Here is a 14,428-nt window from a genome sequence, read left to right on the forward strand (position 1 = left end):
TGAAGCTCAGTCATTTAAGATTAAATGTAGCATTTAATTCCTGTGTCATTTTCAAAATATATTGTCAGTCTGTACCTGTGTGCAGCCAGTTTGTCTCACAAGTGACACAATTTCCTGTATCTAATTTAATTTCTTGAATGAGTTGATTGCACATCAGAACCGCTGAGAAAATCTGCAACACATCATCATTAATTTTGTTTTGCGGTTCAGTGTCATAAAACGGTTTTGTTTATCCTCAAAGGACAACTTCCACTGTAGCTGAGAGTTTAGCACCCTTCATGAATAACTCTAACGTCCTGTGAGGCTGGAGGATTTTTTTTGTTCTTGTTTAACTTTCTGTTTGAATGATTCTGAGATTCAAGATATATTTGAGCCCAGAAATACCAAACATAAAAGAGGTGTGACAAACACAGAAAAAAACAAGACAGCATTTTCATTGCCCCATCAAACATGGCTGGCCGGTCTCCATCAAAAAGGCATTTTATGTTCCTGTCTGCCTCCACATGGACTCAGCGTGGTATTGCTGACCACAAAGGGACTATTGATTGAGTCCAGCAGGCAATATCTTTGTAGCGCTGGTGCCCAAATGCTGTGGGCCTTTGGTAGCATGCTGCTAGCTAATGGACCTAATGGAGAAGAATGTTTTTTTCCTTAAATGAAAACAGGCTTTTAGATGTATTTGAGTGCATCAGAGTTTTGTATGTTAACGTGCAAGAGGCAGAATATGAACACTGCTGTCGCTGCACAGCGTATGTGAACGCGGCAGACAACCAGACCGCAGCGGGTCGGTATCACGTGGTATCTCATGCATCAAGTGTGAGGCTAAATTAGAGTCATATAGACGGATGGATTACTGGTGTCGATCGCACCTGTCTTTTCCTGTTTGTCAGCTTTGCTTGAGATGTAACAGACATTCTTGCAGGGGCCTCTTGTTCTGTGATCATGCAAATAGGCATGCAACGTTTTGGCACATACTCTGAATTCAGTAAGAGGGTGGCTGTTGCAGAATTTGGAGGGTGTAGTGCAAAAATCATTATTTTATAAATAATCTGACATAAAAAAAGAATTAACGAAATCCAAACCTTTCTTTTTTTATTTCCCATGTTTACATTAGAAGAATTTTTAAAATCCAGAAAAATTAAAACCTAAATTAATGACAAACTTCAACATTGCCGTATTGTAAATAACCAACATTATAAGACCAGTGATCATCAACACATAAAGCCTTCATGTGATGTTTCATTGGGTTTATATTGTCTATGCAGAATGTGTCAATATGAGTGCCCATCAGGGGCCCCTTTCCCAGATTTCAAAACATTTCCCTGGTTTGCCTCTCCTGACAGTGCATATATAAATATGGGCTAAAAGAAACTTGGTATTTGTAGTGACAGGTTGACCTGTTGGATGCGGTTGATGCGCCTCTCATCAGTCTCAGCGATGAACAGTGTACCCAGGTGGGACAAGGCGATGGCCTTCGCAGCCTCCAGGGTGGCTCGCACAGCTGCCCACCTCACCAGGTGGTGGTCAATACCTGGAACCTGGCAGTGGATGGGGCGGCCGGCCACAATACGAACCTGAAGACCTTCTGATACCTGATATTAAAAAAACATACACCATAATGTACAAACAATGTAAATGAAACAAAGCACTGACAATATTTCTTTGTTAATCCAGTGCACTGAATGTAAACAAACCGAAACCTGCTTCATCTAATGACTCATTAAGTTTTTTACAAGACACACAGAGGATTCATTAAATCAAGGATAACAAGTGTTTAGGTAATAAGCAAAACTTGACGGACAGTTTCTTAAAAACAACTTCCACGGAGACCGTTGATAGCATGTTATTTTTTTTAACAAGGTGCTCTTTTCCTGTCTTTTATGTCCGCGGCTTCACTCACACTAAATGCACCTAAAGTGACAGCCCTGCAATTTGTGAGAATTATTTCATGACACTTTCTTTCCCATCTACATATAGTTCCCAGCCTTTCAAGGAAACAGCTTTGGAATTTGTTCCTTTACCTGCAGGACAATGTTGTTGTCCAGGATGTAGAGGGAGTTGTCCAGAGGGTTGACGGCCAGGTCTGTTGGCCACTCCAGACGCACCTGTGGAATGACACGCACACATGCAAAAACACAGACCGTACATCAGTAACTATATTTCTTATATAAAGTGGAACAAAAGAACATGAAGGCCTTTGAGGGTATCAACTGCCAGAGTCAGCTACAGGTGATACAAATAATATCTCCTTAATAACATAGCATTGGGCTTCCTGACCCTCCCTGCTCATACAAAGGTCAGTGGCGGGCAGGGAGCCTTCCCTGTGTTTATTCAAGACTCACACCGGCTCGCCTCGGCACTGTTCCAAATGTCAGCCAATAACCATGATCGCCGTCTGCTCAAATAGCACACCCTGCCCGCTAACGCTGTGGGGGTCAAAGAGAGACAAACCTACACTATAGCGCACAGCCACCCACATCACTTCACGTCTATCTCACACAAACAAACACTCAAACTGTGAGCTGTGGAGACGAGGCAGCGCGTCTGAGGGATCAGCGTGGTGATTGATGACTCTGACGATGGATTGGTAAATAAATGGATCATGTTAAATTGCCACTGACATGTCCAATTATAGGCTCTGTCAAATGAGAGAGAAGAGGGTTCACTTTGAAATCCCATTTTAAGAGGTAGAGAGATTCATCAAGCAGGACTCACTCTGTCCTTTGCCAAAGAGGACACGCATCAAATCTCTCCTGCTCATGATATTGAACTTTGAAGTGATGCCAGACCATCACTTTTACAAGTTAAGTGGAGCTGTACACAGAGCTGGGCCTGGCAAATTAAAGTCAAATTGGAACGAAAACACAATTTTGCTAAGAAATCAATAGATATTTTCTTGGTATGTGTTTTCAACTTATGTAGTGAGACTTGGTCAGTGTGCCTCCTCCGCGCCTTAAAATGGAGGAGGCGGGAATTTTTGGTTCTAACTGACACTGTCAATATTGGTGCAATATCTGTGTGGGCAGCCACTAAAAATAGTATATCACTCCAGACATTTGGTACTCTGTGTCTCCCAATCGCTGTAAACTTTGACTGCCTGGTCATTTAGCACCGAAACTAGACACTTTAAAGAGAGATGGCTAACGCTAGCTTGTCACCCTATGCACAGGAGTGTAACAGTGTGCTAACAATGACTCAGCAGGTGTGGAATTAATATGAGATAGAATTAATGTCTTAAGGGACCTAGTGCTAATGTTAACAAGCAAGGTTATCTAACTTCCACTTTCCCAGAGAAGCTTAGGTTAGCCTAGCTAGTTAGCTTCAAATTTCACATCACAGAGACTCCTTCCAAATGTTGAACGTATAAAAAGGGACAGATGGCTAAAATCGCTAACAGGAGATGGTGTTTCTGATATCCTTGTGTTGTTGTTCTGAGAACATCATGATTAATGTTGTTATTCATCTCAAGTTATGAAAAAGTCTGCATCTGCAAGCTGTAGTGGCTGAACATTTTAATGTTGACGAATCTACAGAGCTTATAGAAAGCTGCAGAATAAAAGTATCTCTTTTCCTTAAAAACATTATTATTATTGTCAGTTAATCATTTTAAAATGTTTTTTCGAGTCAAAAATGATTGTTTTGTTTGTCTCTGTGTAATAATTTTGACAGCAAGCTCCTTCTAACAAGGTTTGTCAGCCAATAGTATAACGCTGTTGGTATCATGTTGTTGTTGATATCTGTGTTTCGTGTGTTCATCAGCTAGCTTCCACGTCTTTTTCCCTGAGTTGCTAAGCTATGACATCACAAACACGTGATTGGTCAGTTGCAATGATGATCCTGGAGCAACATTAAATATGTTGTTCCAGGATCAACACCAACACAGCGATGTCAGATTGTGAAAGGTCTTGTATCGACCTCCATAGGATCTACAGCAGGTGCTCAGGTCAGTAGCATACAGAAGAAGTTGAAGTTGAAGCTTAGAAGCAGCAATAGCAATGGTAGATTTATTATAGTTTATATTTCCTTGTACAACTTTTACTTTAAACAATTGTAACGCAAACACTGGGTTGCTCATTTTGCATTAATTACTGCAGTGATATTTGTCTCTGCGGCACAGTTACAGAAGTTTCCATCAATACTGATGACACATTGAGGTCACAGCGGTTTATAAGAACAAACACAGATGGAGGATGAATGCGACTGGACGAAGTCGGACGTGCTGCGGAGGCCGATCACTGACAAACGGAGGGGTTGTGAGGTAACACGGGCCCCTTTAAAGACACATAAGAGCACCTCTGGGAATATACCTGGGCCGAACACGCATATTCACACACACATACACGCACATACACTGGCTCCGTTCATCCCTATGTGTGGGCAGAGATCCCTCTATAGAGCCAGCACTTCATCTATAATTCATCTTCTACTCTAATAGGCCTGATATAAGTCAGCAGTGTGATCTGAAGGCTGGCTGATCAAACCTGTGCAGTAACTGTCTTTGGTCTCTAGCACACTGTCTCTCTCTTTCTCTCAGAAACACAGCACCCACTTTAAAGAAGAAAGAGTTTCTAAGGAAGAGGCTGGGCAGTATAGATTCACAAAGCAGTCACTAATTACTGCTTTAATTAAAAAAACACATGCAGAGTCTCATATTTCTACAGGATATCTAAACAACGTTCAAAAGAAAAGGCTGAGAATGAAGCCTGTTTCAGAGCAAAACGTGTGGCTCCAGCTTCCCACCAGGTATTTGAACTCGACTACATTATTAGCTTACCTGGCTGATGTCCATGCGTGCATCACAGCTTAGCGGCTGCGTCGACATCAGTCCGTTTGAGCCAATCACAGTGGAGAGCAAACCTCTCTCATTAATCTTCTGAATGGTGGTGCCATCAACGAAGTAGACAACACCTCTTTTATCCACTGCGATACCTGGGCGGGTGAGAGAGAGAGGCGGAATGAGCTTTTGGAGATGACAGAGGGAGCGAGTGGGGGTGAGAGAACAAAAGGGAAAAAGGAGAAAAACGTGAAAGAGAGTATGAGAGTGAGAGAGAGAGAAGAGATGGAGAGGAGTGAGTAAGGGAGAGAAGTAAAGTGGAGAGAGGAGAGGGCTTCGGAGAGGCATCCAACTCAGTTAGACATTCAGCTCAGCAAGCGGCTGTCTTATCAAAGGCACTGCACCACAGAAATGTAATTATATTTCCATTCCAGAGCCCACTAAAGGGATTAGAACAATGCAACTGGAGGAAGAAGTTATTTGTCACATTAGATGTGAGCGGGGTGCCGCAGTGAACTTTTGACATTTTGCGCTTGCAAAAGTGCATTAGAAATGTGCATCCACGGATCAAACACACGTGCATGTATGAACGTGTGCATACACTCGCCATGTATTTGGCAGTACATGTGAACTTGCTTTGCGAATGTGTTTTGCCACGGACAGCATATACTCGAACTCTCCTTGCAGTGAAGCTCTGCAGTAGGCGGTGAGCAGAGAGAGAGAGCGGCAGAGAGGTGAGTCCAGGTATTAAAGGTCAGGGCAGACTATGAATCATCTGTTATGGACGAGGGGCAACCTTCATCGTCGTCTCATCTCCATACAGAGAATTGCCCTTTGACTCAACTTTTCAGCAATAATGTACCACAACTCAACCCTCACCTCTCATACCGTATGCTGCCGATTCTCCTTGATTGCTTTCACTTAGCATCTGCGACAATAAGCCATATTTCAGTATTCCTACCTGCCACCTCCAATGCTACGTGGCTCACTGTCATTGTGCCATTTAAAACAACATTTTGTTTATGGTTTTGCATTAAGTCATGCCAAGTTTATGTATATACCCCTTTATCTTAAGCATGCCTCAAAGGATTTAATGGAGACAAAGCCTACTTATATCCGACTAAGCCACAATCAATCACGAAAATAAAGGAAAACCATAGAAAAACACACGGAACATTAAATGAGCTCCAACAAAGTAATATTTTCATTCCTGATTCATCAGTCGATTATTTTTACTTTCAGTCAAGGATTAGCTACTGCCTTGGTTGGACATTAGCAGCTACCCCTTCACATTACACATTGTCATTTAAAGCGTTGTTTATAAAAAAATATTGATTAGTGCAGCTTTAAAATGGAAAATGCCCGTCATATTTTCCCAGACTGCAGGGTTATGCCTTCAAATCACTTTTTGTTTTGTTTTTTACAAAGAAAGTGAGCAGAAGATGAGCTGGATCAAGTTAAAGTTTGACATTTCCTAATCAATGACAAAAAATGTGTTATTGATTATGTTACTTTTCTGTCAATCAACAAACTACTTTGGATCTCAACATAATGGGCTTATTGACCCAGTTAGCTGGCTTTCCAGCACCCCACGCCCTCTCAAACAGATTCAAAGAGAGATCTGACCTCGCACAAGGGCCCGCATAACATAACATAAATGGACAAAGGAGCGACACCATCGGTATGCAGTACAGCTCCGGCTACTCATCCCTCATTCAGTCATCTCGTCCCATTTTGCCTTGATTTTTATTCTGGTTCTGTCAGTCTCCCCCCCCCAAACTCTGTCATAGTGGATTACATGGGGATGTGCCTGCGCTCACTTCCTGAGCCCGGGATAGAAATCACCATTGTCTTTTTCCCCAGGTAGCACTAAGGTCTCATCCTCCTTGACATACAATAGCTTTCTTTACACGTGATTTCATTCAACATGTGTACACTCAAAGACACACACACACCCACACATGCTAACACAGCATGCTGCCACCACAACTAGATTCACGAATGTCCTCAGACCGCGCAACCCTGAGCCGACCCTGGGAGTCATAAATCGTGCAGGTGGAGTGGAGGTGGAGAGGGGGAGGGCCAGGGTCAGCGTGTTTCCTCCAGAGGCCAGAAGGTGAACTGCAGAGCTCTCCCTCCTGGCCCCTTCATCATCCCTCTGACACAGACAGATTATACCACACACGCAGCCTAACCCCCCCACCAACACCTTTCCTCTCCTCTTCCAGTTTCCCTCCTCTCCATCCACCCTAACTTGATCTTCTTCTGCACTCCTTCTGCTCCCCTTCCCTCCACTTGTTTTTCATTGTTGCCCTTTGCTTTGTTTCTGTTCTTGCACTCCCACTATCTTGCCCTGTGTGCTATAACCGCTAATCAAATCACTGCCCCTTTGACCCTTCGATAATGTCTGCGCTCTGTTTTCCTCTGTTCAGCCCATTTTTTTTATTTCTTGCTTTCGGCCTTGCCATTTCTCCTCCTGTCACCTGGCATTATGCAGGAGGAACGTCTCAACCCACTGCACCGTCCGAGCCTACTTATGTATGAAAGTCTTCACCTTCTCCCATCCTCGGATCCTTCTCACTTTCCTTTCACTTTTGCACCCATTCCTCCTCCTAGCACCCTAAACCTGTCCCTGATCTTAGAGCTCATAAATCCTGCACAAGGACATGATGAGGCAGCCAGGACTCTCTCTCTCAATACTGATTTCTCTCCTCTCCCTCTCTGCCCCTGGATATTACTCTTTCTTCTCGCCTCCTTTGGTTCCATTGACTTCCATCCTAAATTCCCTTTATTCTCTCTCGCCTTTGTCTGTGCTTCTCTGACACCCATGCATGCTGAGGATCTGCAAGTCTTACGTCCGCGCAAGCGGCTTCTAAATAGCTGCCAATCTATCATCAACAATAAATACAGGACACGGCCGACTTATTCATCCTCACACAAGCACAACAATGGAGAACGTCTGCTATTATTGCTTGGCATTGGCGAAAGGATTTACGCCAGTTTATGTGTTGTTTAAGAGTATTTCGCCATGTTTATTGAAAAGGCGGCAGATTAGTCCTCATTCTCCTTGTCAGGGGCTGGATTTCCTGCTGTTGTGGGTAAAGCTGTGTGCTGCGTTAAGGGAATTTACAGCCCTCCGTATAGCCGATGGATACTCGCAAGACATCAAAAGATTTAACGTTTCTCCCTGGGTGGACTGGCACTCTGATACTCATGTTTAGAAGCTGGCACACACACAGGTGGAGAAATAATTTAGATAAATCTCAACTCCAGAGGGAGACGGACATTTGGCTTAAGTTGGGACTGGATTTTATCATCAAAGGAAAGTGAATTAGACTGACTTGCATTGACCTTGAAAAAGAAAAAAAAAATCAGAGGCAGAGGAGAGAAGAGCAGGGTGATAAAATGATGCTTTTCACATTTAGCTCAGATTTAGGGAGAAAATGCAGCCAAAGAGAAAAAGACAGACAGCGCCAAAAGAGGTGTGAAAGACGAGAGAGGTGGTGATGAGACAAAGGGACATGATGAGGAATTGCTTCAATTAACCATTACAGGCCAATCACTCTCAATCAAAGAATCTCTTTGTTCTCTGTCCTTGTCAAAAGAATATCAGTTATAAAGGCCCCCCGTGGCATTGCAATACAATCCAATCTGATTAATGCCTTGGAGAGGGGTCTATGAGAGCATCAGTGTTGATTACAGCTATTTGAAGAGAAGGAGCCACCAGGGATTTTTTACAGAGTGAGGGAGAGGTGAGGAAATTTGTAAGGTGAGAAACGAGATGAGGTGAGAAAGACTAATTATATCAAAAGTTGTGTTTTATGTATCTTATTTAGCAGCAGTGGTAGAACGCCCAGTTGGCGAACAGTGACATCAGGTTGTGTTGTGTGCACGTGTGTGTGTGCGCATGTGTGTGTGTGTGTGTGTGTGGTGCATACTGACTGCTAACACCTGAGCCCTCAAGAGTGCAGCAAGTCGGTCTACTGGTGTTATTCAAGTTTCCCTTCTACAGTACTTTCACCCTTGAAATGTTGACAGCAAAGCTGCCAAAAGAGCTGCCTCTATGGATGAAAAGCAAGAGGAATTGTAAAATTGTATCGAAAAACAAACACATCATTGTCTGTCAGCCGGTGGAACAACCACCTTAGAGCAAAATAAGCACAGATTCTGCAAAGGGAACCTATTTAAAGGATCTGTTTGTGAAGGAGAAAGCATAATGTGTGCGTGTATGGAAGTCCCATTTATACCTGAAGACTGTCATACACCCACACAACTGTGGCATGTGTGCACACAGGGGTGACACACACACACACACACACACACACACACACACACACACACACACACACACACACACACACACACACACACACACACACACACACACAAACTGCCAGCAGCTTCAGGAGTAAGTCATTCAATCGGCCCTCCCGTATCCCCAGGCTCAGCGGGTGTTAATGATATGGACTGACATATTATTACAGCATCTAAATGATGCTAGCTGTAGCTGATTATGGCTCATGGCGCTTCTATACAAAGTAACTGTGTGTGACTGACAAGTGAATGTAGACGGATGGACACTTTCACCTGCACAACCGGCCCCAGTGAGGGACTCCGGCCATAAATAAAGTCAACCAAATTAAAGCCTGGAGGGTCCACTAACTGCTCCAGTCCGGCTCTCAGTGAAGCCAGGGAACACATTGTTACAAGGAGTCTTTAGCTGGCTGTGTGGCTTTACTGTTCCCTTTCATCATTTCTCCTTGAGAACTCCACAATGCTGTTTTTTTTTTCTTTTGTATGTCAACGTGTGAATATATGTGCGTGCGCACGCAGGACAACATGTGCAAGCTCCTGTCTCGCGGTGCGTGCTGGTGTGTGTACATGCACATGTATGCGGTGAAGTAGCTAGGCAAAAAAGATAAGGCATGGCAGTTAATCACATTGTGCGCATATGCAAATATAGAGCGGATAAATCAGAGCTTCTGCAGATGAGGAATTCACACTCCCACACACACACACACACACACAACTTTGGTGAAGACACTGAGGTTGCCCATGTGCAATAAAGGGGGGAAAATAAACCTGTTCACTCAGTCTCAGCACTGGGAAATGGCACTGCACCATACTGATGTTGTGTGCACACAGGTTTGAGTGTGTGTGTGTAGAATTCCACACCTGTATGAACAAAAATGACAGTCACGTGTATGAATTGATTATGCTGCCATCAAACACCGCTCTGCATCTGTGAACTGCAGTACTATAGTACAAGTGCCGCTCTTATTTTGCCCAATCAAACACTATCAATCAATACAAGATAGCACCATAAACGAGGACAGGCGTGTATTTTGGTTGATCTCTGGTAAGCAGAAATAATTCATGCTTCTTGTAATTAATTATTCATTAAAGCCCCACAGAACAGACAGTGGCTTAGTAATTAAGTCTGAATCAGACACTGTGGCTCATCTAATTATCAACCGCTATAAGTTTGTTAACATATTAACCCGCATTAATTAATTATTGATAGCTGCCTTTTTTTTAAGCTGTTAGCCCGCGACTACACATGTATGGCGAGGCGAGACATTGCGAGCCTGCAGAGAACTAGGGGGGAGATTTTGCAACAGTTGCATGCTAATTTTTAGCGAATAAACATTTTTTGGGTGAAAAATATGCGACTTGGCAGTAATTGCCTTGTTTGATAGCAAAAAAAGAGATCCAAAGCAATCACAGAGGCAGCAGACAAACTCAATTATAAAAGCAATTGAAATGCTTTGGACTAGAAAGCTCCATGAAAGGCTGAGGGGTTTGGATCAGTGCGGAGCGTCTGCAGATTATGTCGTGCTGTTTAGAACATCAAACAAACACAAGGAGGTCTATCAATAGACGCTCTTTTACCAAACATACCATCACGACAACAAGCCACTGAAGCTCTGCGATGGTAGAAGGAGGAAATGGGATCAGATGGGAGGAAACAAATGTTTTCATGACTGAAAAAGTGGAAATGAGGCACTAAACTACTATAGATTGCAAATCTGTATGCGCAGCTTCCACCCAAAGTTTCCCCTCATACAAAGACATCACAGTAACTGAGCCGGAGGCAACTCCAGCACAGTCTTTATCACAGATAGTTGGCTTTGCAGCAGTTCAGATTTTCCTTCCACAGTTTTCCAAAACAACTGTGTGAGTGCTTCTTGGGAGGGAGGTCTGGCCACTGCTCTCTTGAAGAGCTGCAGGTGATAATGGTACCCAGGTGCAAACATTTACTGGCTCTGTTGTCCCATCCCTATAACAGCAGCTGACCCCCCCCCCACCCGTCCCCACTCTCACAGGTTCAATTGGTCTGCCAAGCCGAACTGTGCCTGCCACCATCACTCCACTTATTCATCTTTCTGTCAGTGTGTTTAAAGAATCAAGGAAGAAACAACCTGCACGGGCACAAGTTCATCTTTCCCCTCATCAAAGGAGCCCCCCCCCCCAACCAAGACAAATGCCTCCGTCTGTATGTGTGCTTGTGTCGGGCATTCAGCTCGAGTAAATGCAATTTATTCCTCCACAGTGGCAAAGCTGCACTTCTCCTGTCAGCTTGCCAGGCTCCCAGTGGAGGTTGACAGGCCAGCTGCCAGCAGCGGCCATCTCGACCAGTTAAAGGGACACGCGTGTCACATTTCCCATGATCACGCTGACGTTGTCAACCTGACATACCTTTAACAAGGCACCCATAACTAACTCTGTGTCCCTTCACTGGGACAGGCAGAGTGGGTCCGGGGACCCAGAGGCTGTCAATCAAAACAAGCATGCACACAAGCATGGCACCTTGGATGCACGGGCTCAGCCTTTGGCCTTAAGCCTGCATCTCTTATTGACTCAGGGCTTCATTACACACACAGTGAGCTTCAGTAATCTCTCTGAAGCTACCCTACACACTCCGACTACAAACAGGGTAGCTGTCAGTCTGTGTTCTACCTAATACATTACTTGAGCAGCAAGCAGCGTTTTACAGGTAGAGCCTCGTTTAAGTCAGCATAAATTTGTCTCTTCGAAGCTCATCGACTATATTTTTTTGGGTACTTAGTAAAACAAGGCAGTAGGCTGACTATTTCCTGTCAGAAAGTATCTTGTGTTACTTAAACGTAATCACCCTGGGTCAACGACTCGTAGATAATCTGAGACGGATCCTTTACCTAGTGACCAATAAAGTTCCGGCCACATGACAATGCATGTCACTGGGTTCAGTGAGGTGATCTAATCTAGTACTGCCATCAGATCAGAGTTGAAGTTGTGCTTTAACATATCATCACATTTTTTTTTGACTTTTTGGTTCAAAAGGCCTTTTCAAACATAGTCTGGTCAGTGTCAACCTATGCATCTTTGTGCCACTCTATGAAAAAAATAAAATGTTTCTGTGGTGCTCCTAACGATGGAACTATTGAATTACTGCAAGAAGCAAAGAAACAGAAACAGAAAGTGAGTCGATTCTCCAAATTGCCTTGTCCGATCACCATAAAAATTTCTGAGTAGTTTTAAAGTTCCTGTCACTGGTGGTACAATTCAACCATACTCCAAGTGCTTCATCAGGCTATCAGGATCCCATATTTGGCTGTGACACACACTGTAGATTAAGAGAAAACCCAATGAAATGTAGTTTGATCAACTTTATCCAGTAAAACAAGCCGCTATTTTGAGTTTGGTTGAAAATATTTTTGGTGTTTGACAGCCAAGTCTTCATTTGTTTGTTTGTAAGGGGCCATCTTGTCATATTCAAGAACGTCTTCGCCAGAAAAACAACATTGTATTGTAATGCTCAAATTACTTATGTCAACATTTCCTGACAAACAACCTCTGAGGTAGTGTGACAGCCCTGAAAAAACCTTTGACGGATCTGTCACACAACAAGCCAACTGTAAGTTCGACATTGCACAGAGCAACAACATTATCTGCACTGCCTTGGTTTTTGCAGTGTGTTTCCACATTTCAACCAAACTGAACCTTCGCCTCAAATATGCAGCAGTTGGTATGGTAATAATTTTATGTCAGGAAAAAACAGGAGGGAGTTAATTTGATGCATCTGTTAATTCAAAGAGTACAACTCTAATGTTGTACTAATGACTCTGGTGTAGGAAAGCCCAAACATGGCAGAAAATATCAGACTGGACAGAGTTACCAGGCTAGAAAATTAATGATGTGATTGTTTTTATCCCAACGTAGTCTGTAGCATCCTATAGGTAGCTGCTTTGTAGGATTTAGTGCTGCTTGATTATGTTGATGTATGAGTACTTGAGGCCCTGTCATCCTGTTAATAGTGCAGCCAGATCAGAACATTCTCATATGAATTATTTTGGAAGGTAATGACAAACAACTTGTTTTGTCATTTGAGCACTGCTACACGAGAGGGTGTGAAACAAAGCGCCTCAGTCCTGACCGCATCGCTGAAGTGCCACAAATGATGGTAGAGCTCAGCCTAGAGTGTAATATTGTGATTATACAACTTTTACCAACAAAACAAAAGATATAATCAATGTATTCATGGTGTGTGGCAATGAGCTCTCAAAATGAAAAACAAACACACTTTTTGCTGGTTTTATCTCTGTTTCCATGGATACATGGGGTCTGACTAATAACTGGATAACAATGACCTACGTCAATAGACTCTCATTAAAGTTTACTACTCCAGTAAGTAGGCCGACCCGTTGTAACAACCCAGCAACAGAGTTTCTGTTGAGTCATTGCTGAGCTTTCATCAATGCTTTCTAGAGGTCGTGGGACTTACCTCACATTTAAACACAAAACTGCTCAGCGAGCTCAGTCTTGTTATAACTAAGATATCTGCTTAAAAAATGTGTTTTTTCAAACGATAAAATTAGCTACTCCGCAAACTTCACGTGTTACAGGCTGGACACACTGGATGCCTGTGTACTGCGTGGCGGCTGCATTGCTGAGCTGCTGCTGCTCACTCGCGTGTTAGTGTTCACATAGGCTGCCTGGCAGCTGCGTTTATCTCCTTTGAATAAGCGAGAAAGCACGAGGGGGAAAGAGAGGGAGGGAGGTTGAGAAAGTGAAAGAAAGAAACTGCCCCTCACCTAGCAGGGCTGTGTGCCCTGCTCACCAGCTCAGCTGATGGAGGATGCAGGAGGAGGGTCAAGACTGAACAGCTTCCCAGTGAGCTAAACATTTCCAGTAAGTCCAGAGCGTCAGAGTCAAAATGTATTAAAAAAGATAGATGTAATCATTTCCAAAAAGTAGCTAACCAGATATTCTGCATCAATCCATAATTGCTGGTGTCAAAAACAACATTTTCACTGTCACAAAAACTGCTTTCTGCACACGAGGGAGGCACAGACCTGAATTAATGGGGCAGTCAAGCAACACTCTTACAGCATCATAAGTTATATTCATTCAAGAAAGTTGATTTAATAAAATAATAAAACTAACTCATCAAATCCGATGAACACTGAAGCTTGTTGGAGAGCTTTTGCAAATGCGGTGGTTAGTGTCGTGATCCCGGTTCTTGTTGTTCTTGTGTTTCCTGTTTTATTTTGAAATTGTACCCTCATGTGTCGCGTCCTGCTTTTCAGTTCCTCCCTCTGTGATTTTCCCTCCTTCCAGTGTTTTTCTGTTCCTTTCCCTCACCTGTCATTTTCACTCCACCTGTATATATAT

At 43.3% G+C, this 14,428-nt stretch overlaps 1 protein-coding gene across 2 annotated transcripts in view; it reads right to left on the minus strand.

The window, feature by feature from the left end:
- tenm1 (teneurin transmembrane protein 1) overlaps window positions 1–14,428 on the minus strand; it is a 179,417-nt gene that overhangs the window by 20,518 nt on the left and 144,471 nt on the right. For both annotated transcript variants that reach the window (XM_073486775.1, XM_073486774.1), the window contains 3 exons: window positions 4,775–4,929; window positions 2,022–2,105; window positions 1,398–1,592 (listed from right to left, as the gene is read on the minus strand). In XM_073486775.1, the coding sequence (XP_073342876.1) occupies window positions 1,398–1,592; window positions 2,022–2,105; window positions 4,775–4,929 (434 nt within the window). The remainder of the gene's footprint in view (window positions 1–1,397; window positions 1,593–2,021; window positions 2,106–4,774; window positions 4,930–14,428) is intronic.

Source organism: Pagrus major, chromosome 18 (genome assembly GCF_040436345.1).
Source record: "Pagrus major chromosome 18, Pma_NU_1.0".
In the NCBI taxonomy this organism is placed as follows: Eukaryota; Metazoa; Chordata; class Actinopteri; order Spariformes; family Sparidae; genus Pagrus; species Pagrus major.